General features: G+C 45.0%; 1 protein-coding gene across 6 annotated transcripts; it reads left to right on the forward strand.

The window, feature by feature from the left end:
* iqsec2b (IQ motif and Sec7 domain ArfGEF 2b) lies at positions 1–27,752 on the forward strand. 6 transcript variants are annotated; one of them, XM_055012800.1, is made up of 15 exons: positions 1–641; positions 1,208–1,806; positions 19,513–19,801; positions 20,348–20,665; positions 21,006–22,060; positions 22,168–22,329; positions 23,387–23,509; positions 23,605–23,771; positions 24,027–24,166; positions 24,258–24,383; positions 24,481–24,580; positions 24,676–24,837; positions 25,662–25,856; positions 26,079–26,140; positions 26,421–27,752. In XM_055012800.1, exons 2-15 carry the CDS (start codon positions 1,355–1,357, stop codon positions 27,603–27,605), a joined length of 4,536 nt encoding a protein of 1,511 aa, XP_054868775.1. In that variant the 5' UTR covers positions 1–641; positions 1,208–1,354; the 3' UTR covers positions 27,606–27,752. The 6 variants fall into 6 exon arrangements, with proteins under 6 accessions (XP_054868775.1, XP_054868776.1, XP_023143735.2 ...); XM_055012801.1 differs by having other exon boundaries at positions 1–611; XM_055012802.1 differs by lacking the exons at positions 1–641; positions 1,208–1,806 and adding exons at positions 18,837–18,883; positions 19,284–19,340.
* Positions 27,753–27,863: the final 111 nt, after the last annotated feature.

The following is a 27,863-nucleotide window of genomic DNA, read 5'->3' on the forward strand; positions in this document are numbered from 1 at the left end:
GCACTTGACGGTGTTGCGCTCGGCAGGAAGAGCCGCACGCATCGCTGCAGTTCAGACGCGCAAAGGAGCAAAACCTGTGTGTTTGTGCGTCACCTGATCGGAGACCCTCCTCTGAGCCCGCATGGATTACCGAGCCGAACCGAGCCAAAGTCCGATAAGTGTGAGAGGAGCCTCCCTGCTCGGTTAGACCGAAACAGACCCGCGTCAAGGCTGCAAAAGCACCAAAGTACAGTTCAAAGGTTTGTGACAGCCTGTGGAGACTTCAGGACAGTCTCAGTATCCAGGATAGTTGCAGGTTCCTCAAGAGCTGCCAAGTTTTTTAATCTCGGAGATCAGAGCTGATGAAGGCGCGACGTGGAGGTTAAACTCTGCTTTATTCTCCGATGAAACCGCACAGAGACGCACAGTTTTGGGATGTAATCTGAATTTCGCACAGCGGGATGTAGTTTTTGGCGGACCAGAGGGGACGATTTGGACTTAGAGAATGAACTTGGAGAGGCAGCTGTGCTTACTTTCCGCGCTGTGAAGACACATCAAACCATGGGTTGAAAGCGACGATGATGGACTGCGGGGATATTCAACGTGGGAAGGAGCAGAATTTTCTGTGTTATGTAATGATTGACAACGCCTGATAATTAGTGGTAGATCCTACACGAGCATCTCCCCCCGTCACCCCCACCCTCCCCCTTCCCCTTCATGTCGACAGGTTGAACTTTTACGTTTTATTTTTTGAAGTGAAAGCTGATACCAGAGCTCGTAAAGTTAATGATCAGAACATGTCACAGGTCTGTGGATAAACTCATTTATTTTGCTGTGTATATATATATATATTTTTGCACAGAAAAAAACCACCAGGTTAAGTTTATTCTAGCTGCTTGAAAGCCTCAGTTAGATAACACTAACCTCTGTGACTGCCTCCCCTTCCAACCTCAGCCTGTTTTTAAGCAGTTTTCTCATGAAATTAACATTAATCATGAAGCCCTCAACTCCTGACCTGCTCTGTGCTGATTTAAAAATGACTGCAGGAAATCCGGCAATCACCAGCTTCTTTTTGAGCTTTGACCTCTCTTCTTTGATGTGCAACGTTCTTTCATAGCCACTAAGATGCTATAATGCTGATTTTTGCCCTCAGATTTGGGGATATGTAGTCTCCCTGAAATTCTCCACCTCCTAATCTCTGTGACTTTCTGTTTCTGAACATCCCAAGCCCAAAAGCTAACCCTCACCAGAGCCTTCGTCGGTCCCTCCCTCCCCCCAACTCATCAGGGCTGGTGGGGGGGGTGGATCTCGGCCCCTGCGGGGTCGAAACTGCGGCTGGCGGCGGTGGTAACCCCATCGAGGAAGGGCTCCCACCATGGAGACCAGCCCAGAGAGCCCCAACCGGGCCGTGGAGTACCTCCTGGAGCTCAACAACATCATCGAGAGCCAGGCCAAGCTCCTGGAGACGCAGCGGCGGCGCATCGAGGAGCTGGAGGGCCAGCTGGACCGGGTCAGCCAGGAGAACCAGGACCTGAGGCAGGAGCGCAGCCCACGCACCCCTGGAGCGGACACCCCCGAGCAGAACCACAACCACAGCCAGCCCCTGTCCCTGCCCATCCATCATGGCGGCGGTGCTGGAGGTGGCGGGAATGGTAGCCCTTCGACGTCTCAGGTGGCACCTGGACCCGCCACCACTCCGGGGCCCAGCAGGGAGAGGAGAACCCACACCAGGCTGACCCGAGGCCTCTCCTGTGGTTCCTCCACGGCGGATCGACTCGAACGCACCGACAGCCAAGACACCAACACCAGTTCCACCTTACGCAGAAAGTAAGTCCACCTCTGACACCAATAAGTCAAATCAAGTCTGTGATCTCATCCAAATGGCTCTAAATTGACCACAGTCTGCATAACATTAACGTGTGACAGAACATTCATATGCTAAACCCACATAATGACAGGCTCTTTGAGGAAGTAGCCTTTCTAGTCATGGGAGATAATCCTCGCAGTAATGGGGCTAAACCTTAGAAGTGATATTTTAATGCACCACCAAGAGGAAATGTGCAAAGTGCTGGAGGATTATGGGTAGACTGATAGGTGCTCGAGGTGTCAGCTCCATCACGCTGTGTGTAATTTAGCCTGCAGAGAGTATGACTCCAGTAATGATCTCAGTCTAATGGTGTGTAGGAGTCGCATGGTAGTATTCTGAGGAGTCCAGGCAGGAGGGTTATAGTGCCTTTTTAATGATCATCTGAACTTTTTGGACCAGAGAAGCCCTTCTGTATGAAAATCCACCCACTGTTTGTTTTAAGTGTGCTTCTCCTTTTTCTTCTTTTTCTTCACTCTGATCTGTGTGCTGGTTGGAGGAGAGAGTTGTTTTATGTGGTGTTGCTTTTTTTATATATATATATATATATATATTTCCCCCCAAACTCAAGGCTGACCTGAAGTTAGAGTGCTGCAAACACAGCTTTGGCAAAACAGCAAGTGCATCTTTCCTCGCTCTTACTTAGCCATGCACACGCACACACGCACACACACACACACACACACACACACACACACACACACACACAGATCGAGTCGGCTTTTGTTCTTGAAGCATTAAGCTTTGTGAGTAGGCAGCAATTCATGTGAAAAAAGTACACAGTGAAATAAATTGTTGCAGTCTTGGTAACAGAAGCCATTGGTTCCTGTGCATATGTATTTCTCAACACACAATCATCTCAGCAGTTATTACTGGATTTTGCTCACTGTCTGTTTTCTTATGGTCCCAATCCTCTCATCAATGACTGATTCAGACTCTACCAAATCCCTTATCGATCAGGATCGTCTTTTCTTGCGCTGTCTGCCTCTCTGGCCCCCTCTCCTCATCCCCAGGGGAGACTTAGTCACTACACAGAAGCACATATTAGTTATTTATGTGGGTGTTAAATGCAAAGGATGAATTGTAAATGTACATCTTGCTGATCTTCCCTTGTTAATTGCCTGTAGCTGTTGTAGCTGACTTTGGATGCAGGCTCAGACAAGCGTATCATATGAAGTGTCACATTTTATAAAGAGTCACCCGCACAGCAGAGCCATATTGTCCCTGTCTGGCTGTGACTCAGCCCAACTCAAAACTGGCCTATTAGCTCAGGTCAGCGGCAAATACTCTCTTCTCTGATAATGGATCAGATGCAAACTGGAATTTCTTCATCGTCAGTGCCGTGACACTCCACATATGTCTCAGATCAGGGGAAGAGGTGGAAGGAAGATATGGGAGATGGAAAAAGATGACAAGGGGGAGGAAAGTGACTGAGCGACCTTACTCAGCGTGCCTCAGTCTAAAAGAGAAAAGGTGGAACACACACACTGATTCACCATCTGTCAACAGGGTGTGTGAGGGAGGGAGGGAGGGAGGAAGGGGGAGAGATGGGAGACGGGAGTCTGGGCAAGAGAAGGCTCAGAGAGCTGCCTTTTGTTTTTGTCCAATTAGTTTTTGTTCCTCCAGCAGGAATCCTCATCTCTGCCCTGTGCTCTCTGCGGCTCACATAACCCACAATTTTTGATTGCAGACAAAGCAGCAGAAGAAGCCGGACCCATTTTATTAACCATGCGTGCGGGAACTGCATCAAAACAAAGTCGCTCGCTCTCCTCTCCTTACTCCCAGCGGCGCGCCGTAAACAGCTGTCCCAAATGCTACCCTCTCCTGCTGTTAATGGCAGTGTGAACAATGTGAGTCGGAGGCCTTGGGGTGAGCAGATATTTGATGTCAAGTCCCTCCTCCAAGAAGCAGCAGGGTTGAGGGCATTGCCACGGCTCGCTGTGAGTGTGGCAGATGTTTCTCTCTTTTTTTTGTTGTTGTTATTTTGGGAGAGGTCATGCGAGTGCATTTGATATGTGAGATGGTGTGTTTTCATATAATCTATGTGCTGGTGTGAAGGTTCAAAAATTGCGTGGAAGAAGGAGGAAGGTAGACAGAGTGCATGGGAGATTAATCAATGCGACCAGAGTATAATTACCACTAGCCCAGGGGTGACAATTACTGCCGTGCATATATGTGTGTCCTTTCTTTTCTTTTTTTTGGCAAGTGTGCGCTGCAGGATCTCACCTGGGATGTCCATTATTATACACTAATGTGACACTGCAGTTACATGAGCCATATATGGGTGTCATTAAGTGCTTTGTGCATGCAGCTGTACTCGTACAGCTCACAGATGAGCAGCGGGGGCAGCTAGAGGTCTCAGCGACATCCCCAGTGGTGCTAATACTCAGAGCAGTGTTATTATATAATACAAAAGAAAAAAGAAGAAAAAAACAGGGATCAGCGCTATCTTTCTTCACTCTTTCTTCACAGTGGGAGCACTCAGAAGCTCCACAGAGGTCTGTGAAGGTGCTTCTGTACCGTCATCCCTCCATCCCTCTCTGCTCTCCACGCAGGGCGCCGAGGCCAAGGGCTGCACTCTCTCGCTCTCACACTGACATTAATTGCATTTTAGGCCAACGTTAATGGACTTTTTGTTTTACAAGGAGCTCAATTTTGCTCATTTCCGTGCGGCTCTACTCCACATGAACCCCGTTCCTTGTCCTTTATGGCCCCCCACTCCACCCCGTCTCCCTCCCTCACCTGCTCCCTCCCTCACCCTCTCCCTCCCTCACCCTCTCCCTCCCTCACCCTCTCCCTTTTCTTTCTCTCTCACATACCCACGTACATACACTCACTCTCTCTCTCTCTCTCTCTCTCTCCCCCTCGCTGTTTCTGTTTCCCACTGCTGCAGATATGACTCAGAGAAGCTGCAGAAATTACTTTTGTGCTATTCTCTTTCTCTTCCCCCTCTGAGCTCACCCGCTTTTTTTTCTCCCTCTCCTCTCTTTTCTCCTGCATTTAACTGAAGCACAGCTATTGTTCCTGATTGAATATTCTTTTCGTGACGCTAATAACGGGCTCATAATACGCAGTAATTTCTCGCATTTTCACATGGCACAATCGCTCGCAGCTAAGATAGCACTGCCTGGTAGAACTTAGAGAGATGAACTGGCCCCTCAGGCGAATGTGTGGGTAAGCTCAGCTGAGCCTGTGCTGACCTGCTCCAAACATGCTGTGTGATGTGATGTGATGGGAGGTAATCTAGTCTCTCTGGGTTTGTCATGTGTTTCTAGAGGGCCGACTTCTCAAGAACCCCAATCACATGTTTATGTTTCTCTCAGTTACAGATTAAACAATGTTTAATTTAGCCAATAATGAAAGTATCACAACGGTGCTAATGATTAGTGCGATGCGGTTTAGCTTGACGTAAATTTAAATGATGGATGTGTGCGTGTGTGTGGGAGGCAACTGTATGTGGGTGGTGTTTTTTTGCCTTCTACTTGCCATTTCTGAGTGCAGTGAGTGTTCGTGGCTTCATACAGTGCGTGCAAGTGAAAAATCATACCCCTGTTCATTTATATTTAGACATACATTACTCAGGATTCACGAAGGCACGCATTTCTAAATATTACCAGCCTGGCAGAAAGTGAGCTCCTCTAGAATAAACTGACCAGTGACCTTAGCTCTCTGTGCAGATGTTCATTTTCAGCACAAAGAAGCGCTAAAGATTTTATACCTAATTCATCTAGTTTATATTTTTTATTAGTGTGCATATTGCATATAAAAGTCAATGTATTAACTGGTTTCACGGTGTGATTTGTTGCTTCAGTGGTGCAAAAGTCCTTTTGAGCAGTTTCCAGCCTGCATACACTGTAAAAATGCAGAAAAAAAATAGATGAATGAACAGAAACAGGAGATGTCACCTCAGCAGACGGACAGACAGGGTTCATATTGTTCAGTTTTTCCATCTACAGAATGTTGAACTTGAGAGTTTCCGGCAGTGTATTGTTCCACTGCTAGACTCCCAACCTTGCTCCTGTCATTCATACTTCCCCACTTTCATTCACCGCCTATCTGCATATATCATCAAACCGGACGTTCTTGAAATGGTTTGGTGGAGACGAGTGAATAGCTGTGATGTAAAGCTTTCCACAGTGAGCGAAATGTTCTCGGAGTGGGAGCGCAGCGAGAGATGCAGTATAGTTGCTGTGGAAACCGTGAAGCTGTCCTCAAGATAGTTGCAAAATTGCATTTCTGTCTGCATCATCTCCCTCCCTCTCTCCTGCTCCCCTTACCTATATCCTGATCCCGTCACACCCACCTCCCTTTGCCCCCCAGTCTGGTTAGAAGTAGCTTTGTGTTAAACAGCAGCTGTTTGCAGATTCCCGCGTCTTAACAGCAGCTCTGGTAAATTAGCGCAGAGATTAGAGGTCTTGCTTTGTCATTAGGGCTAAGCTGCTGTCCAGCCATCAGTGGGTTAAACACCACTGGCGATCTAATCATCATCATCTCTCTCCAACACCTCCTGGCATTAGTACCATGAGTTGTTCACATCATCGCTCCCCCTCCGCCGCTCAAACTGGACTCGGTTTGGTCAGTGTTTGCTTAACTCTGGCGCACTTCCCGAGTGTCTTCCCAGCTGTTACTATGACTTTATTCATTGTCTTTCCCGTTCAAACGCAGATAAGTGGCACTTTTCGAGGTGGGATGTTTGTCAAACATTCATGCGCACGTTCTGTGAAGCAGAATAGGGAGACCGGTTACCGTGGGAACGCTGTGAGCTCTTCTGTGAAGAACTCTGTGGGCGAGAGACACAGAATAGAGGGAGATGGAGAGAAGTGAAGAGAGGGTAGGAGTGGGAGCAGGAGCAGGGTGAAAGACAGAAGCAAGGATTGAATGACAGCCTGATGGGGATGAAGGAAACATACTGAAGACAGATGAGCGCCGCGACATCATGTGCATCTTCTGGTTACAGGTTTCTCCCTAACCGAAAAAGTTGGGATGTGCTTTCTCTGGGTGCCAACTGCAAACCATTAGTCATGCTTCATGACCGAGATCTGTTTCAAGCTTTACAGAATATCCCTGTGGTGGTTTGCAGGGATATCATTTCCTTGAATTAACTCCTTCTGTGACTCCTACGTCACATTCAAATGAAGTCTAATTGTTCTCCATTTAGGTGAATCATTCCCAGTTAAAATCAAACTGACACACACCACAGCGATGCAGCGGCACACACATGTGCACACAGCCTCACAGGGTACAGCAGGTGCCTGGTGTGTGTGTTTGAATCGTAACTGTAACTGTGCCCCTCCTTGTCAGTGCTTTCGCCTGGCACTCAACGCCAAACGCCCACACAGGCAGTCCGCACTGTTGCCAAGCAGCAGGAGACTCAAGCTCGCAGTGGAAAACCGGGAGGGGTTGGTTGTGGAAGAAGCTTGGTGGAAGGGGGGAGATGGTGATGGTGGTGGTGGTGGTGGTGGGGGGGGTATAACGCATGCTTAACTTTAGGCTACGATGCAGCGTGTGGTTATCAAACATCCCTGTTTGTCAGTAGGAGTCAGGCGGGTCACACACTGGAGGTGGGATGACGCAGTGCACTCCCCCATGCTTTATGTCGTAGACAATGGTGGAAAAAAAAAACCACAGCCAAAGCACAGTTTGGAGTGGCTCATACCATTGTGCTTGAATTGGACGGGCAGATCAGAGCCCCCGCCCAAAAAATAAATAAAAAATGTCACATGGATGTAAATGGTAGTGCTCTCTGACCGTGGTCTGCTTTATAAAACATCCATTGTGGTACGTAAAAACCTGCCACACCAGTGCAGCCCTGCGATTCGCTGCATGTGAGCCTCCCACACTCCTCGCTCGACTATACATAGACGCTCACCTACACACTGACGCCCCCGAGCCGCTGCACAGGTTCGAGGAAACACTGGTTCCAGCAGCGAGCGGCATCACTCCACTCTGTTTCCACATCATCCCCTCCGTCCTTCTTACCTCCAGTCCTCCTCTCTTGATTATTTTCACCCTTTGCCCTCCTCTGTATTCTACCTCTCCCACTCTCATGTAGCTCTCTCTCTCCTCCCACTCTTCCTCCTGCCTCCAGCCTCTGTCAACTCACTGCTTTAAATACACGCCACCTCACACATTCACCCAATGTACCACTTTCTCTTTAAAGCCTGGACTTGCTGTGTCCTCTTTGTTTTCACTAATCTCTCTCCTAACCTGCGCTGATGTTGATTCATATCTCCATGTTGCTCTCATATCTTGTTATCCTGTGCAGGCCTGCTAATAACAGAATGAGGAGATGTATGCATTCAGGATTATGTGTGGGTAGAGTGTGTGTTTTGTTTTTCTATGGAGGAGTAGAAGAAAAAGAAGGAGGAGGAATGTGATTGTGTGTGTGTTTGTGTGTGTTTTTGTGGCACTTGGGGATTCAGGTGTAACTGCTCATGAAGCAGGAATCGGGTTGTAGATGAGGCTGTCAACACTCGCCTCGCTGGGGACGCTCCAACGGGAACCATCACTTAGTTGTGGTAAAACACAAATCTTGGCAGTGCAGGACCACACAGTGAGTACAAGCGTGGCTCAGGCTTACATAACGGCACCTCTTCCTCTTTCCACATCTTCATCCAATGCTGAACAGATCATCGGGTTTGTTTGTTTCAACTATTTCGCTTCTTCGCATTACAGAGACCTAGTAAGAACAAATTAACTAGACATAGGTCACGTATTGCCTGAATGTTCAGCAATAAAGCATCTGTCTCATAAAGAGGGTGACTCGTAACCTCTGTGTAATCTTTTAAAATAGGAATGAACAAGTCTGCTATGTGACTAAATCATCTCTGACAGTTTATTCTCACGTTACTGGAACTTTTTTTTTATCATCTGCACTAAGCAACGTGTGCTCCACCTACATGATTATATCCTGAAACACTCTCGTTTTTAACACCCTCTGCTTAGTGTGCTGACTTTTGTCTTCTTTGACCAACATTCAAAAGTCAAACTCAAATCCTGTCAAACACCAACTAGATTTAAACTGATGTCATCCGTAGGATTAAAAGATAAGGCTGTTCATATTCTATATTTTTCTTCTTACGTTACTGTCAACTAAACCCATGTCTCTCTGCTCCAAGCCCATTTGTTTCCAACAGAATCCTTTTTGGCCCAGTTCGGAAACAAGTAGTGAAAATAACACTGACGTTTCATTACACTTTAAGCCAGGGATGTCAAATCCATTCTAGTTCAGGGGCCACATTCAGCTCAGTTTGATCTTAAGTGGGCTGCACCAGTAAAATCCCAGCATAATAACCTATAAATAACCACAACGCCAAATGTTCCCTTTGTTTTAGTGCAAAAAAGTACATTCTGAAAATTTTCACATTTAAGGAATTATCTTTCTATAAAACATCATGAACAACCTGACATTTCTTGAGAGAAATAAGTTCAGTTTCAGCAATACTACGCCTCTCTTTGTCATTTAAACATTACAACTTCCAGATCACAGAGGATCTAGAAAGAAACACAACATTTAGTCACTGGTATCTGGAACTGAACGATACAGTATTTTACTTTATGATCAATGTGGCAAAAGTCAGACAAAAGAAAGACAAAAAACAACAAAAAAGACTAAATATTACAAAAATGAGACGCAATATGTCAAAAACGAGACACGAAACGACAAAAAAAGAGACAAAAAATTCGACAAAAAAGTTACAGTGACAAAAAAAGGACAAATATCAACAATGAGATAAAAAATGGCAAAGGCGAGAAACAAAATGACCAAAAAAGTAGACAAATTACACAAACGATTCACAAAAGACAAAAATGAGACAAAAAACAGAAACAAAACGACAAAAACATGAGACAAATGACCAAAGTCAGACAAAAAACAAGAAAACAGGACAAAATCTAGCAAAAATGAGACACAAAATGACAAAAGAACAATGAGCAATCTAGTATTTTACTTTATGATCAAAACAACTTGTCATGGTCTAGAAATTATTTTAAATGTGTAGTTTTACTAATTTACAATCTGCAGTTAATGTCTTCTCTATAATTTTTACGCTTTGAGGGCCGGATTGGACCCTCTGGAGGGCCGGTTTTGGTCCGCGGTCCGCATGTTTGACACCCCTGCTTTAAGCTTATATGATGAGCTTATTGTCAAACATTGGGTTATTTGGAGTAATGATAGCATTCATTTAGAGTTTCTGTCATCTGCTGAATGCAAATACAGTATTCACTCTGTTTTAACTCTGCTTTCGATCGTCTGGACTAATTCCTGATGAAAGCTGGCTGCGCTCACAAAAATCATAGAGCCGCGGGGAGCTGCAGATGTGGGTAATAGTTCTCTGTAGGTTCATCATGATGTGCACAACTCCTTTCATGTTTTCACATTGTTTTCAGAATTTTATTAAAAAAGGCTTAGTAATTTACTGAAACAGCGGGGAACTCTAGTTTTTTAGCAAAAGCTACTCAAACAGAAGTAAACACTACATTTGCTGTGGACTGTTCTCAGCAGTGGAGTTGGTGTGTTAGTGAGTATTTACAGCAGCTGGAGGCTGTATGTGGGTTTATAGTAATCAAGGAACACGTCACTCAATGCTATGATGTGCCTCACAGTTATGTTTGTGTTAGTTTTGGTGATGTCTGGAACACATGAATGAATATGCTTTTATCAGGCTTTAATACACATAAAATACTTGTTATTATGATCAATTAATTGTTGTTTTGGTTTGACAGTGTGAAAAATATAGAATATTATCTAACTCATAACCGTTAACTCTCTAAATCCTAATTAATCTAAATTTCTGGGCCTTTTTTGCTCCCGTCACTGTTGGCTCATTTTTCACTGGAATATAATATTACAATAATATATTGTGGCATAAATCATCAAAAAAAATTACTTGATAAAAATGTCAAAAACCTGGAATCAACAAGTGCCCATAAATGTTACCAAAATTGGAATAAAAGGTATCTCTACATACTAGAGATATTTTACGACTTGCATTTTTAATTTGTTTCCATGCTTGTCTTTTCTCTGCTCTGTGTAAGCACAGCCTGCAGTTCAACCCAGTTCAGCCAAATAGTCCCTGAATTTTTGTCAAGTGACTGTTGCTCACAGCTGAGTCACTATTGGCTTCATAGCTGCACCAGGAAGTCCAGATTTTTTAGTTTTTTACAGAATCTGGTTCAAGAAAATGTTTTATTTTTGATCAATTTTTAAATGGTGCGTGAAAAAAGTGATTTTGATGAAATATCACATTTTTAATCTTGTGACTAAGTTTCCAGATGGATTGGCATGCAGACATGATCAGTTCAAGGAGTGTTGGAAAGTTGAAAATCATTTTTTGTTTTCACAGTTTTACAGTTGGCTCGAATACATTGTGATTTTTTATTTATTTACTTTCTTTTTTTTAAAGATAATGTGTCTATCAAACCTGGTTTTGGGTTGCAGAGGGTTAAACAAGATAACGTTTCTAGCTTCCATTTAAATCCAGTTTCTTTGTTGCACTCATGGTTTAAGAAGTTAAAATTCTGTTCCATTAAAACAAGCCGCTTAACTTGAGTGAAGTGCTTTAAGTGTTGCACCATTTTCCTTCTTCTCACTCACTGTGCTGCTACATTTGTGTCTCCCTCTCTACGCCTCTCTGAGAGTGTTTCCATGCTAAAATACAGGGACTGCATGTCCTTGACAGCAGCTGGCCTCAGTGAGAAACCAGCCATTTACATGCTAATCTCAACCACTGCACACTCTTCAGCTGCTCGTTCACAATCTGCAGATGGAACATCTATAATTCCTGCCAGGGTAGAGGGGCAGCAGAGAGGCTTTTGTGTTATACGTGCACTTTTGCATGCATTACAGAAAGTGGTTTCCCATTTTCATAGAGGATGATCCAGCAAAGAACTCCGCTATAAACCAGTTTAGGGCTTTATATAATCCATGAGAGTGGTTGGAGTTCCGCAAACAAAAAAAGATCTTATTTAACAACTGTAGCTGGGAGATTTTTAGACCTGAATCAGATGGTTTTTTTTTTTCTTTATTTCTTGATGTTACTATTTAAACCACCTGTAATCACTGAGTCAGCATTTTCAGCAAAAACCAGTTTTGTTTGTGAGGGTGTGTGTCTAGTCGCTTTGCTGCTGTCAGAGTCTGTACAAAGTGTCACACGTCTGCATCTCTTTTTTCCTGTTAAATGTCCTTGTATTACCATTGCGGCTCCATGATTTGTCGCTATCAGTGTGCAGCTTCAGATGCTTTCTCTTTCTTTGTCTGTCTCTGCTTTGGTGCTGACTGTATGTGTCTGTGTTTCTCTGCTTTCTCCATGTTTCTCTGTGTTTCTGTATCGTCCATCTCTGGTCCTGTCAGTGTCCGGCCTCCGTCTGTCTCAGGGCAGCCCATCTCGGCTCCCACCACTCCCACGGCGGCGAGCAGCGCCGCCTCCGCTGCTCTGTTCCCCAGCAGTCTGACTGTTCACAGCTTCGTCAGTCTCCATCAGTACTGCTGCCCCTCCACTGACCAAAGATTACAGCAGGAGGACAGGTAAGGGGGCCTGGTTACAGTGAGTACGACAAATTCAGAAACCCCCTTCAACCCCACACGGAACCTCTGTAAGTCGACCCAAAGCCAACCTCCAGATCTTTCCCTCACACAGTGATCGTGCACTTGTCACCGTCACCTTCTTTTACATTTCATCCTTGACTGCTTTGTTTTTCTGCTTTACTTCCTGCATCCCCCCCACCTCCATCCTCTCCTCTTAAAAGCCTGTGCTTCAGTCTCCTACCACTCCCAGGTGTGAGTAATAGCTGGAGCTAGGCCGGCTTGAAAAAAAAAAAAAAACACACAACACACGCAGCTCCTCAAAAAGAGAGCGAGAGGAAGCTGCAGTCATCTTCAATAAGCTTTGGGACTGAGGTGGACTGAGTCACAAGTGAACCTGGTGAATTCTCACCCTCTTTTCTCTCCTTCTTTTATTTATCCCTCAACTGATGCTGTTCTCCAACACATCTGCGCATGATGCTGCAACACTGCCACCTAATGGCAGCTGTGACGTGCACATACAGGCATATAGAACACACCACTTTTACTAACCATGCCTTTTGTGTCCCTGTTTCAACTTAAAATGCCACCCACTCTAGCTGTTTCCCAGCTGCCACCTGTTTGCTTGCTGCTTTCTCTGCTTTTTCTGTGTCTCGTGCTGCTTCTCATTCTCTGTCCTCCTCTTTCTGTTTTTTTTTCTCTCTGTCCTGTCTTCCGTCTCTGTGTGTCTTTCTGTGTTTTCACTCTTCCCGTGTTGCTTTTCCAAGAGAGGAAGGTGAGGATGAGGGTGCCCATCAGTTCTGTTGCTCTGCCTCAGGCTGCAGTAGCCCCTCTTCTCGCTGAGCCGAGGTGCAACCGGCTGCACGACGACTAACTCGCACAATTTACTTGCGAAAAGGCCATCACAGTTTATGCTGCCAAAAAAAAACAAAAAACTGAGACCTCACTGTGTACCAAAAATATGCAGCCTTGCTACACGTAGCAGTTAAAGTATAGAAATGCATGCCACTTGCAGTATTTGTTGTATGTGCGCTAATATTGATTTACTCATGTAACATATGGTTTGTGTACTAATTTTCACTTTAGGGAATTCTCGATGTTGTGCTCCTTCTGTATTCTTTGCTATTTATTTCTATACTTGCAGCCACATCAAGCTGTCAGAACACATCACTATCGTTTGCCCATTACTGTCGCTTTCATGCTTTTCTTGGGTCCACTAGTTGAGTCATGTCATTTTAGATGTGCGCAGTAGTTTCTGTTTGTTATCTGTGCAGATTGCCATATACTTCTGTGCCCAGAGAAGCTACCCTATATAACGTAAAAAAAACATTCATTGTATGCAGTTTAACATGTTCATTTTATTGTTCCATCTATTAAATAGCCTCATAGCTGTTACATCATCTTAAAGTCTTGTTGCGTTAATAATCTGAAAAAATAAAGATCTGTAGCTCCTAAAATTGTAAATTCCTCAAGGCACTTTATTTCTTTCTTGTAAAAATGTCTGAAGATGAATTATGTGTTGCTGTAATTGCTCTGTGTTGCTGCTGGAATGTTGCTCGTACACATCCAACACATCACTCATCTCCACCTCAAGCACACATCCTTACAGTAAAATGGAATTATAGAAATACTAGTGTCAGTGATATATTGATTATGCGGTTGGCATCATCCCCAAGTAGATAGAGAATTATTGCTGCCGGCCTCATTTTTGCTGTAGTTTGCTCCAACTTGGGAGGAAAATTAGTTTTTAGCCAAGACTTGTGTCATTTTGTAGAACTTCTACTGTCTTTCATTTGAGGGCAAATATAATGAAAACACTCACAGATGGTGTCTCTCAGGAAATCTGTATATACTACAGCAATTTGAACTTCTGGACCACAGACATATATTTAGAGTAAATAATACTGTAATATATACAGAAGATTCTAAATAAATGGTATTTTCATGCATTTAAAAATTCATTTAGCTGCTCCTGTTAAACACTGTTATCCATGCCTCATCATTATTTCATCTATGTGTCTTTCACCTGCAGTCAAAATAAGATGTATCCAGATAAAAATATTTTTCATTTAACCTTCCTTATTTTTCTTAATAAATGAGTGCACTTCTTCTGCGTCTCTTTGTCTGTTCCTGCTAAATGTGTTGTTGTGACGTGTTTTTGTTTAGTTTGCAGTTGTGTAATAAAAATGACTGTGCTTATGTCAGTGATCCGGTGCAGGGAGGGCGGAGGGGAGCAGCTGGGCAGGGTGAGGGAAGTTCATCGCTGTCAAAAGACCGTCAAGAATGCAGTCTGTATGGCTTTGCAGGACGAGCAAGACTGAATGTGAAAGTGTGTGTCTGAAGAAGAGAGAGAGAGAGAGAGAGAGAGAGAGGGAGGGAGGGTGTGTGTTTGTTATTACGCTGCTCCGCTTAGCATGGGACCTTTTCTGTGACAGTAGCAGCATGGTAAGAACTCAGCTTTTTCACTTTTCCTTCACTCGTTAAAACTGTCACAAAGGAGCATTTAGTCTGGCACCAGTGAGAGATGACTTTACTTGTTACACTGGTGTGTTTGTGTGGTGGCCTACGCTGTAGTGGTGTTGTGCATATGACATATGTTTTGTACAGTAGATCACAGTCTGTGTGTGTGTGTGTGTGTGTGTGTGTGTGTAGGTGAGTGTAACTTAATCATCACAGACTGACAGCGAAACAAACCGATATTGAATGAGGGGCTATTTTCAGTGTGTTTTTAAAGGAAAAGACATGATTTGAGGAGAAGGGTGATAAATGGACTCCTGGCAGGTACCTGTGTGACAGAGCGTACATGCCGTTCAGATGACAGATCACATACCTTTAAAGAGCCACATAATCTGCCACACTAGTGCAAATAAAAAAAGCACATAAACCTAAATGCTGTTTGGGAAGGACTCTGAGTATTTAAGACACTTCTATAAAGGTTATTTTTGTTTGATTGCCTGTTAACAGGAATTTTCAAACAAAATTGCAGCTCTGTAGAGGCCAAATCAGCTCTAACTAAACTGGAAATGTCAAGTTCGTCATTGAGAATAGTGTCAAAAACTGCTTCAAATACAAGCTACCAGTAAAGTGAGAAAGTTCCAGTGAAGGTTTACATGATTTTGCCTCACAGTGTGTGTATAAAACACTTATCCATCCATTCCTTCTTGCTTCAGCGCCAGAGATTATCTGATGAGTTTACAAAATACTGCCAATTTTCAGCTGCATCTGTGGCCCTGCAGACAGCACAGTGGCTGAGGGCTTTCATCCTTTAAGTCACTACCTTTTGTAGTTTCATATCCTCTGCTGTCACAACCACGCAGCCTGTCTGAGCCTTGAACTTGGAGGATCTGGTCCCATTAAAGAAGTGAACAGTGTATATGTGAGTGATGAGAAGCTTGCAGCTTGAGGCGGCGAAGTGACCAGAGAGTGTTGGCGGAGGAGGAATGCTCCGATTTGACCCATGAATGATATGATTGTTCCCTTCCAGTTTGCCTGTTTTGAAAGAATAGAATCTCATTTGGCAAAGAGAATACAGATGGTTTTCTGGAAGTAGATTAATTTCACTGGGTTTCTCATCTCTTTAAGCCCTGAAAAGAATGGCAAATATTATCACACCACACATCAACAGAAGTAATTAGTTGGGATCTTGCTCAAGGCCTTTTCTGCACTTTTTTTTTTGAATCATCCATAGTTCATATTGGGGTTATATATAGTAAAACAAATGGAGAAATTTACACAGCAGCTGTAGATAAAGAGATTAGGAGGATATGAGATAACTACACGGTGTCAACGCTGAGGTGGAAACAAGGAAACAGACAGATTGATGCAATTATTGACATCTCTGTGGCAGGCAGTAGAGAGGTTAATCTGTCAGCCTCCACGTCCTGCTGCGGGTTCAATGCCACAGTCAGACCTACTGCCGCTCTCATACACACACATATATACACAAATAGGCACACCGTCAGCACATCAATGTTATATGATGGAGGGACAGCAGGCGGGTGACTGCACGGAGTTGAAAGCATGCGCCTCCATTCACTTTTTTAATGTCTTTTATCGCAGCTCTCGTCACTTTCTGCTCTTTTATTATCTATCTGTGATCACTTTCTTGTTTATTAGATTCCGACCATCTGTCTCAGCTCCAATTAAATGCTTGGAGGTGGTGAAATCCTGGGCTGGTCTTTATGAAGGAGCCTCTGGAGAAAAAGCCTCTCTCTGGCACTGTAACAGGAAGACAGGGTTTCTTACATAAATAATGAGATACAGATGCCAGCTGCGATATGGCCACACTCATGTTTTATACAGCAAACTTTTTTACTCGAATGTCATCCTCACCATACATATTGCTACCTGGCTCCTACTGCGAGGAACACCAAATGAGAGTCTAGTAGAACCTCTGAAGGTTCAGCTTCGACCCCTGAAGGTGTCGGTTCCACGCAGAACCAAGCTGTAGGTGCTGCTCAGCTTTAAAAAGAATAAAACGGATGTAGCTTCATTTCTGTTGCATGAAACTTGGTAAAGCTGCAGCTGAGAACTGCTAGAACAGATTCAGTCACATCAGTGTTTACCTACACAGTTTTATGAGGCTGTTATTTACTCTCTAATTTACAGTTTGGATTAGGTGGAAGTAAAAAGTTTTTGCTTGCAAATCTCACTCTGACCTGCTGATGGGGGAAAGGAGGACTTACTAAGTTTCAAAATTCTTATCCATACAGAACAATGCTGTTAATTTTGGCACAACAGTTGCAGAGCTCTTACTGACTGGAATTGTAGGTTTAATAGCTATATCAGCATGAAAGGGGTTAGTCAAATATGTGATATTAGTTGAGAGTTGCTATAGGATTGTATTTACATTTCCTTCTTTATGAGATGTGAACAGATGAAGTTTACAAGGATTTAGAGCTAAAATCCAGGGATCAGTTTTGAATATTTACAGACAAATCTGTAAAACTAGGCTTGTTGCTCCCTAAAGTTGCTTTCCACTGAGTATTTTAGGTGTCTGTGACTCAGTTGAATGAAAATACCATCTGCTCCTGCTGATGTGCATAGCAGGAAATCATAGTGAGGCTGATTCCCTGCCTGTGTCTACCTGTTGGCACTCTGCAGAGACGCTCATGTAGCTAGTTTCCATTCCTTAAAAGGAGCCATTTGAAGCCAAATCTGAGTTAGACTGAAATTTCTATTCTTGCAATATGTTCCGTATTCGAGACCATATGTCAATAACTATTAAAAATGAATAATGATTAATTCAGGTGTCTGTTTTTGTGACTTTTACAGCATTTGCATGAATCACAAAAATATTATGTTGTTTTAACTGTTTTCATAACAAGGCAAGTATTATGTAGACTGTCATTCACAACCTGTGGAGCCTCTTCAACACCCACTGTATTGGTGATAACAGTCAATACATTGTCATGGCAACTACGCTTCTTATCCTAACAACTGCCTCACCGCCCACAAAGGTCCCACAGCAACCGTCACCAAGCAACCCCCTCCCTCTTCTCGGTTTCTCTATTTAAGGAGCAGAGGAGGAGGAATGATAAATGATGCTGCAGAGAAAAGAAAACACTTTCAACAGGAGATGGAGTTGTACACGACAACTTGTTGCTCCTCATTGATTTGCTCAAAATGGAAACGAGGCACAGTTTGTTAATGTTGGTGAAATTCCTTGAAAATAATGTAAATGTGTAGGTTTGCTACTAACTGTGGTGATATGTGTTTTCCTGTAGATGTCAGCGTTGGGTCTTTTGCATGACTCTCATGTTATGCAACTTAATGGAGTTGTCCCCAGTGTTGTTGTTAGACTCAACAATAATTTAACCAGGTCATGTGCTGCTTGAAGGCACAGGATGTCCTGTCTAAAGACCCTGCATTGTGTTTTCCCCACAAAGACTCTGAGTCTCTGTATAAGAACTGACTGTGGTGTTTGCATTTCAGCAGTATCACTTACAAAATCAGAGCTGCAACAAATTAAAATACTTCCCTTGTTCCCTAAGAAGGCTTTTCCTTCGTTTTTTTTTTTTTTAACCAACAAAACACGGACACAGGAAATCTCTGCAATCCAATGGAACAGTGAAAGCTCAAGGAGGGAGGGAGGGAGGATGCTGGATCACCCACTCAAAGCCAAAACTCTACAGGACGGCATTTGTGTCCTTTCTTTTTATCGTCTGAATTTAATGTGTGATAGAGAGCCTAAACTGTGTAAAAAAGTAGAAACCCCACAAGCAAAGTCTGATGCGCTGAATGTAATGCTCCCACACATCCCTGACCCCTGCGACACTCGCTGCCTTGTGGGACAGTACACAAATGAGAGAAGGAGGTGCAGCTAACACAAGGAGGAAATGTAGGCAGGAACATGTGACTGTAGTTGTTCTCCCAAACACATTCGGACTGCCTGAGAGGACACTGGAGGAATTCTGGACTTGATTTCTCATAAGTTTTGTGATCATTGCTGCGCTGGCTGCAAATAGGATGCATATGATCTCAACTATGTGCGGATCGAGTGAAAGTGAAGCCGGGAGGTTATGTACATTGCATGCATTCTTTCAATATATTTTATAGTGAGCTGCTGGTGACTGTTTCACACCTGCTGATAGCTCAACAACCTGGTCTTTCCTGTCAGTATGGTGTTACTGGTATGTGGCAGGAAAGGAGTGTGTTTTTTGTGTTTGATGACTTGGCAAAATGTTTAAAAGCTGTTGCATTTGTCAAGCAAGGAGAGCACAACAGTGCATAAAGACTAGTAGGCTTGGGAAAACTTGGTAGTATATTAACCAATCCTCTGGACTCTTTAAAGGAAGACGATGAGGGCAGAAATGCTGACGTCTTGTTGGATTACCAATTTACTCTGTAGACAGTAATTGTTGTCAGGTATCAGCACTGGCACTGCTCGAAACAATAAGGAAATTACCGGTATTATAGGTTCATCATGACTTCCAGGAAGAGATGGTTAGTTCCACACCGCTCTAAACTCTACATGTAAGTCCTTGTTAGTAAGTTCTTGCGTACAATTCTGCATAATTCCCTGAAGTTACTCAATCATTCATTCAGTCTCTATTTTGCACTTAACACACTTCAAAGTGTTTGGTGTAATATCTTGTCAAGCTGCTTATGACTAATTGTAATAGTTTCTGCTCTTTTTCTTCTGCAGTGTGGAAGGGGAATCCCAGTGTCCAGAGACGGGCACCCACAAAGACAGCTCTTTCAGCCAGGCGCCTTACCTTCGTGGCTCTGAACGTTACAGTGACAGCAGCAGCGCTCCCTCCGGTTCCAGGGGCCCTTCATGCGTGGCAGCCAGCTCAAGCAGTTTGGCCTGGGCACTGCGAACACGCCACCAACCTGCGAGTCTGGCCCTCCGCAAGCAAGAGGAAGAGGAGAACAAGAGATGCAAAGCCCTTTCAGACAGTTATGAACTCTCAACAGATCTGCAGGATAAGAAGGTATCAATGCTAATGGTACCGTTAGTCAGAGGATTTGGGTTGCAAATGTTTATGTTCTTTTTGGAGTTTCCTAGAAGTCATTAGGACTAGTAAACATTGGGTGCATTGCCATACTTGATACTTTGCCAGAAAAAGATTTAGTACTTCCCAATACATAGTAGGTGAAATGTAGTATGTAAGAAAAGCCAGGATGTCCTACACGTGGTCCTCTGCAAAGTTATGTCACATATGTTCCACTGCCACAAGTATAAACAAGCTTAGCTGCAGAAACATAGACAGATGGTAGCTCATTTCACACTGTAGACTGTAACAGCTAAAGTTTAAGGCAAATTATTATGACAAGGTATTATGTGTCAGTTGTAAGCATACTGCATGAAAAGTACTTACTTTGTGAGGGAAGATGTAGTACATACTGAAATAGAATAGAAAAGCATGTGATTTGGAATACAGGCACTGTGGAGATGATGAATTCCTTTTTAGTAGGGGATCACAGGTGCAAAACATCCCAACAATGACTTTGTGTTTCACCGTTTTTTTTTCTGCAAGGTGGAAATGTTGGAGAGAAAGTACGGAGGCTCCTTTGTAAGTCGTAGGGCAGCAAGGACCATTCAGACGGCCTTCAGACAGTATCGCATGAACAAGAACTTTGAGCGCCTCAGAAGCTCCGCTTCAGAGAGTCGCATGACACGCCGCATCATCCTGTCCAACATGAGACTTCAGTATTCTTTTGATGAGCGACAGCCTCAGCAGCAGGCCCAGACACAGACCAACTTCACCCACAGCGTGGCCATAGGGCCTCCTCACTCACCTGACCCAGACCGCACAGGAGACTACACCCACCTGGAGGACTCCTTCTCCAAACAGGTAACACTGTTGTGAATTGTCTTTGTATGATGAACTTTAAAAGGTATCAAGTTAATTTTATACTAAGTTACATAACTCTGCATAACATAACAACATGAAGTCTGTATAGAGAGAAAACAAACTAAAGAGAGGAATTTAATAAACAAAAAAGCAAAACCTAACCAAACCAGTTATCAAACAAGTGGATAAAGGAAACTAAGCTCCCTATCTGATCTCTTTAACCTTAGATATGTGTCAGCCTTTGCTCTTGAACTTAGTATATTTTGTTCAACCATATCATTCCTCTATTTTGGTTGTGTAAAACTATGCTATAATAATAACTCCTCTGTGCTTGCTCTAGGTCAAGTCCTTGGCTGACTCCATAGATGATGCCCTTACCTGCCGCGCAGGTCGCGATGACTCCCAGGAGGGCAGCAGGGAAGGTGGCGGGATTAGTGAAGACTTTGGAGAGTGTGTGTGGAGCAGCAGCAGCAACCCCTCCTCCCAGAGAGGTCTGGGAGAAAGAGGCAGGGGTGCAGGAGGAGGACTCAGTATGCACGGTGACAGTACGGCCACCTCCTACAGTGATGTCACCCTTTACATGGATGATGGCATGCCATCCTCCCCGCTGTCCCTTGACCGGGCACCCAGCAGCACAGATACAGAGTACTGGGGCCCCGGCGGTGGTGTTGGAGGTCGTGAGGACAGCAGGGACACCGAGGGAGGCGGCAGCAGTAACAGTCGGCGCAGCACCCCATGTACGGAGTGCAGGGACTATCGTCTCAGGGGCGCACATCTGCCTCTCCTCACTATTGAGCCGCCCAGCGACAGCTCAGTGGACATGAGTGACCGATCCGACCGCGGCTCTCTGAGCAGGCAGCTGGTCTATGAGCAGGAGCCTGGTGTAGGTGCAGGCTCCCCTCAGGGAACCCTCAAACACTCCCCCAACACCGGGACCCACACCTCCTCCACAGCAGCTGCCCAGGGTCAGACCCGGGCCCCTGGTAGACCCATACCTACACATATCCCCCACCAGGTGGCAGCTCACCACCATCACCACCACCACCCCATCCACCACCATCAGTACCCAGACACACCTTCATCCTCCTCCTCCCCACAGCAGCCTCCCACCACCCCTCTGTCCTCCTCCTCCTCTACAGCTCTGCCTCCCGGTGGTCTGGAGCAGCCGTGCTGCTCCGACGGAGACAACGATTCACTCAACTCCACCACCAACTCCAACGAGACGGTCAACTGCAGCTCAGGCTCCTCATCTCAGGACAGCCTGCGGGAACCTCTGCCTCCTCTGGGCAAGCAGACCTACCAGAGAGAGAGCCGCCATAGCTGGGACTCTCCACCTTTTAACAGCGATGTCGTGCAGAGACGCCAGTATCGCATTGGTCTCAATCTCTTCAACAAGTAAGATGTACTATTAATATACACAAATATCTGGAAATAACTATATTCATGGTGATCATACAACTAATAAAACTTCAGTGACAAAGTTCTTGTTTCTTTGATTACAGGAAGCCAGAGAAAGGGATCCAGTACCTGATAGAGAGAGGTTTTGTATCAGACACTCCTGTCGGGATTGCTCGCTTCATCCTGGAGAGAAAGGGCCTCAGCAGGCAGATGATTGGAGAGTTTCTGGGAAACCGACAGAAACAATTCAACAAAGATGTTTTAGAGTGAGTATTTGATAGACAGAATGATTTTTTTGAGACAAACAGCTGTAATATGTTGATGAGAATATCAGGCAAACATATCAGAATGATCTAGATGAATCTAAATGTGGGTTGATCAAAGAGTTAAGACTGATGATAAAAATTAATAGTTGTACCTAATTTCATTTTGCCCACTGTCCCTGTTGTAGCAGTCTACTTGTGCAGCAATACACCGCTCCCAGCGCTCCTGCAACATTTGTAATGCCCCCAGGAGGTCTTGTTATGTAAATACATCAAGCACCTTGTGTGATGAGTACTAAATCTGTGTCAAAACAGAAACCCTTTCGCTTGAATTTCTTTTTGGGGGAGAGGAACAAGTTTCAGGGAAGGACTAGTGGGGATCAGTGATTGTCTTGTTTGGATCGCTCATGTGACATCTCACCACAGTTCAGATCATTTGCCCCAAGTATTCTCTCTCAGACACCTCAGGACGTTACAGTAAAACTCGGCCTTGACAGTCCAACTTTGAGGGATAACCACATGGATGTTGAAGAAAACAACGAGCATGCCCCTGGCTCACTCCTCATCTGATGCTGCTAGTTTACTTGTGGAAACTGCAGACTATTTTGCTGTGAAAACTGCCTTTGCAAAGACACCTACAAAGAGAAATTGCAAATGCACACCTACCAATGGGCACAAAAATGTGTATGACACAGGCCCTGCTGCCAATAGTGTGGTGTCACGCGACTGACTCATGGAAGTTGCTACTCACACATGTTGCATGAGTGTGACTGTGACACTGTGCTGAACAACAGTCTCAGGACTTTATGATCAACCCTCATACATGTATTTTCTGAATAAAAAGGTTAAAGTTAGTCAAACATGTATCAGCATATGTACCCACCATATTGCAACTCACGTTTCATGCTGAGTTTGACTGGATTCATCCCCCAACATACGATCATGACATGTAATAGCAGGCAACATGACTCAAGACTTTTATGGATGGCTGAATGTTTCTGAGTCTCCACAGTGTGAAGTTCAACAGCTTTGACTGTGACCTCTGATGCGTGTGTTTCAGCTGTGTAGTGGATGAGATGGACTTCTCAGGGATGGACCTGGATGATGCTCTTAGGAAGTTCCAGGCTCAGATTAAAGTTCAAGGAGAAGCCCAAAAAGTGGAGAGGCTTATAGAAGCATTCAGGTTTGTATGTAATGGATAACAGAACAAATGTATTTCAGCTGCTTTGGCTACTGTATCAGAATTGAAATGTTTTAACATGTTGTTTCTGTCTTCAGTCAGAGATATTGTGTGTGCAATCCGACCCTGGTTCGGCAGTTCCAGAACCCCGACACCATCTTCATCTTGGCCTTCGCCATTATCCTCCTCAACACAGATATGTACAGTCCCAACGTGAAAGCTGAGAGGAAGATGAAACTGGAGGATTTCATCAAGAATTTGAGAGGTGCTGCTGAACAGAAAAGACAAACACTCTTACTGCATGACATTATGAAATGCATATTAGTTACAGCATGCACCTACAGTTTGTAATGAGGCTTTTAATTGTTGCTAGAAGATAAAGGAATGCATTAAATTATTAGTAGCCTTTTGTGATGTTCTGAATGCTTTTTATCAGATGTAGAATTTAAGATTTACATTATGCAATGTTTTCAGTGAAATTTATTTCTTAAAACCCTCGCTTTCTTTGGTTCCACCCTAGGTGTAGACAACGGTCAGGACATACCCAGGGATCTGCTGGTTGGTATCTACCAGCGAATACAGAAGTGGGAGCTACGGACCAACGATGACCATGTGTCCCAAGTGCAGGCAGTTGAGAGAGTCATTGTGGGCAAGAAGCCTGTGAGCTTTTGCAATAGAATATGGTGCTCTGTGTTATGGTGGCACTACTGGTAGGTTTGTTAATGTATTTGTGCTGTGTTTGTCTATATAGGTGCTGTCCCTTCCCCATCGTAGACTGGTGTGTTGCTGCCAGCTCTATGAGGTGCCAGACCCCAACAGACCTCAGAGGACAGGAGTGCACCAACGGGAGGTTTTCCTCTTCAATGACCTGCTGGTGGTAAGGCTCTTATTCTTTATTTTTCAAGATATGGCTTATAAGATGTCTGTTTCATGTAACGGCCCTGTAAATACATTCTATTTATGTTGTGTACCAGGTGACCAAAATCTTCCAAAAGAAGAAAACCTCAGTGACTTATAGTTTTAGACAATCTTTCCCTTTGGTTGAGATGCAAGTGCACATGTTCCAGAACTCATGTAAGAAACAAATTTCCTTTTACATCTTTCAACTATTCTTGTTTATCCTCTATGTATGTTAGTAAGAGTATTTATTCCTTCTTGTTTGCATCTAGACTATCCTCATGGCATCCGCCTGACCTCAGCAGTCCTGGGTGGGGAGAGGAAAGTTCTTATCGTCTTTATGGCACCCAGTCAGCAAGACCGCACCCGCTTTGTTAGCGACCTCAGGGAGAGTATTGCTGAAGTGCAAGAGATGGAGAAATACAGAGTTGAGTGTAAGTACCCCATCTGCTGGCCATTCCTGTGAACTGTACTGTAACTTTCAGGAAGCACAGGGGTCAGTGTGTCGATTAAATTTTAGTTTGTTGTACCTATGTGTTATTGGGGACCCAATACTAGTATATAATACTAGAAAAATGGTCCTGTAAAATATTTGGCCTGAACAAAACATCTTAACTAGGAAGCCATTGTGTTATTATTTCCAGAAATATAACTTCCACAGCCATTAAATTTGGTGACAACTCAGACAATTTTTTTCACATTTTTATGCCAAATGATAGAATGGCCAAATGTTTAACTATTGGCCCTTGAAAAGGAAAAATGTATATTTTCAAACCACAGTGGCATTGGGACCCCACAAGTTCTCTGAAGTGTATTTCTATGGATGTATCCATATTTCCAACTATCAGCAGTAGCTGGAAATAGTTTTGTCCATATCCCTACTAAATTTCGTGGGTCTGGGTGTTATATTTTTGGAGATAATAAATAGCTTCCCAGATCAGATGTTTTGTTATGGGTAAAAATACAAAAAATGCCAGATATGAAACTTCATCAAAATTCTCAATATGTAGCCAAAATATTGTAAGAACTTAGTTTTGGGTCCCAAATAACAAGTAAACTCTGAACAAAATTGTGGAGCAATACTGCTGTTTGAAATGACACAGGCTGACCCAGATGTGTGGCATGATGGCTCTGTTTATGAGAGAATAAAGTGTCGATGAAGTGTTTGCCAGTACAGCCGTAGATGAGGCAGATTCTTCTTCATGCCGGGTCTCCCTCTTAGTTATTACTCCCCTGTGCCCTCTGTGTTAATTTACAGCGGAGTTGGAGAAACAGAAAGGTGTGATGCGACCCAGCTTGTTAACCGGAGGTGTGGTTGGAGGTGGCATAGGTGTGAAGAGTGATGTTGTGAACGGGACCATAGGAAGGACAAGTTTTGATGACAACTGCTCAGTGGGTGAAGGTCTAAAACGCACAGCACTCAGCTCATCTCTCAGGGACCTATCGGAGACAGGTGAGACAACGTCACTTCAGAGACGGGGTCATTACTGTAAGCAGGGATGAATTGGGGAGCATGATTTTGGTCTCTTTCTCTATTGCTACATCCTGTTCTTCTTTCTCACTGACATTCAGACACAGCTTATGCAGCTCTTATCTTTTTTCTTCGCAAAAACATTTGAAGAAACATTCCAATCTTTCACTCTTTGCTAACCTGATTCTTCCTGGTGGGTGGCAGGGAAACGTGGTCGCAGGAACAGTGTTGGTTCTCTGGACAGTACCATGGAAGTAAGTCTCTATGTAAGACTAGATTCTGACCTATAACCTTCTACAGACCTGCCTTACCCCTAAACGATTACCCTCCTGAGCACGCTCAGTGTGTGTACAGTGTGCATATATATTGTGTGTGCGTGTACATGCATGTGAGTGTTTATACTTCTGCATGGCTGTGTGCGTTCATATTTGCCCAAGCATGACTTTACTTCCATTTACAAATCCTTCTTGTGCGTGATGATGGGAGCAGATCAGTGGAAGTGCTGCAGAAATTTTCCTAAAGCCTGATGATGCTATATCTTCCCAGGGCTCCATCATTAGCAGCCCACAGCCTCACCAGCGCTACCCGATGCCAGGTGTGCTTCCTGGCTGCTACGGAACAGAAGACTTCCGGCCTCACCGCCCCATCCTGAGCCCCGGAACGGGGGTGGGGGGTGGGCCGGGGCAGCAACATACCACTGCTGGGACAGGAGTTGGGGGAGTCTCCAGCAGTGTAGAGAGAGCAGGTTCGGGGAGCGGCCCTGTGGGGAGCAGCACCAACAACAGCGGCTCCTTCCTGGGCTCCCTATTCGGCAGCAAACGCGCCAAACCACCAGGGCCCCTTATTCCACCGGGGCCACCATACCCCGCACCTGTCCCCCCACCGACTACGGGAGGGCCCCCACCTCACTCCCCTTCATCTCTTTGCCAGTTGGAGGGGGGTGCTTCCAAGATCCAGGCCCTACACGCACAGTACTGTCACGCGGGCACCGTGCAGCCCCCGCCACCTTACTACCATCACCATCGCTACCACGTCCAAACTGTCCCTCCTCCTTTGCAAGGTGTGCCCCCTCTTACTATGCAGAGAGGCCCACTACCCTGTCGACCTCCGCTTGGCCTGCCGCACGCCCCGCACCCGCAGCTGGCCCATCTCTCCCAGCTTTCCCAGCATGGGCTTCCGGGTCGCTACGCCAACATGGTGGTGGGATGTCCCCCCCCCCTTTCTCCTCTCTCCCAACATTCCCAGAACCCGCAGTTCGCCCTCTACCACGCGCAACCCTTACACTCTCTCAGAGGGGGGGGCGGCGGCCCTGGTACCAAGCCCCCACTCACCTTGTCACACTCCCACCCCCACCCCCACGCACACTCCCAAACCCACCCCGGACACGTGCACACACCACACCCGGGAAGCCACCCCACCCACCAAACACACTTCATATTCGGCACTCTGCCCCACAACATGCCGTCCGCGTCCGTCAATGCGCATCACGCAGCCTCCGCCGGCCAGTATCTGCCCCAGTACCCTCCTCTCTCTTCCATCCCCCCTCCCCCACCACACTCCCCTTTACCCCCCCCTTCGTCCCCCCTTACCCCTCTTACACCTCTCTCCCCTCACCCCCCCCAGCACCCCGGGCAGCCTCAGCAGGGGCCGCAGGTGACGGGGGCTGGAGCGACAGGTACAGGGGGCAGCTCCAAATCCAAACCTATCAACCGGATAAGTACCGTGGTGTGAACAGGATGTGGAGCTCCAGGGTTCACAGGGGAGACGATAGATTGGAGGAGGTGGGCAGAACTCGGTCCCGCACCAAATCTGCCAGGACGGAGAGCAACAGCAGCAGCGCTAGTGACAAGAGGAAACGGAGTTTGCTTCGTCTCTGTTACTTTCACCTCCGTTTCCCACACATGTAGGTGGAGATTAAGCACAGCTGGAGTTACGTGGCTCGTGTGCACATCCTTGAAACCTGCACCAATAGAAACACACGCACGCAAC

This window comes from Amphiprion ocellaris, chromosome 8 (assembly GCF_022539595.1).
Source record: "Amphiprion ocellaris isolate individual 3 ecotype Okinawa chromosome 8, ASM2253959v1, whole genome shotgun sequence".
NCBI lineage: Eukaryota > Metazoa > Chordata > Actinopteri > Pomacentridae > Amphiprion > Amphiprion ocellaris.

Bases quoted from the DNA above. Each gene is read 5' to 3' on its own strand.
- iqsec2b (XM_055012800.1), top strand. From the start codon at position 1,355: ATGGAGACCAGCCCAGAGAGCCCCAACCGGGCCGTGGAGTACCTCCTG. The intron at 23,772-24,026 runs GTGCTGCTGAAC...GTTCCACCCTAG, and splicing joins TTTCATCAAGAATTTGAGAG to GTGTAGACAACGGTCAGGAC. The intron at 24,581-24,675 runs GTAAGAAACAAA...GTTTGCATCTAG, and splicing joins GCACATGTTCCAGAACTCAT to ACTATCCTCATGGCATCCGC.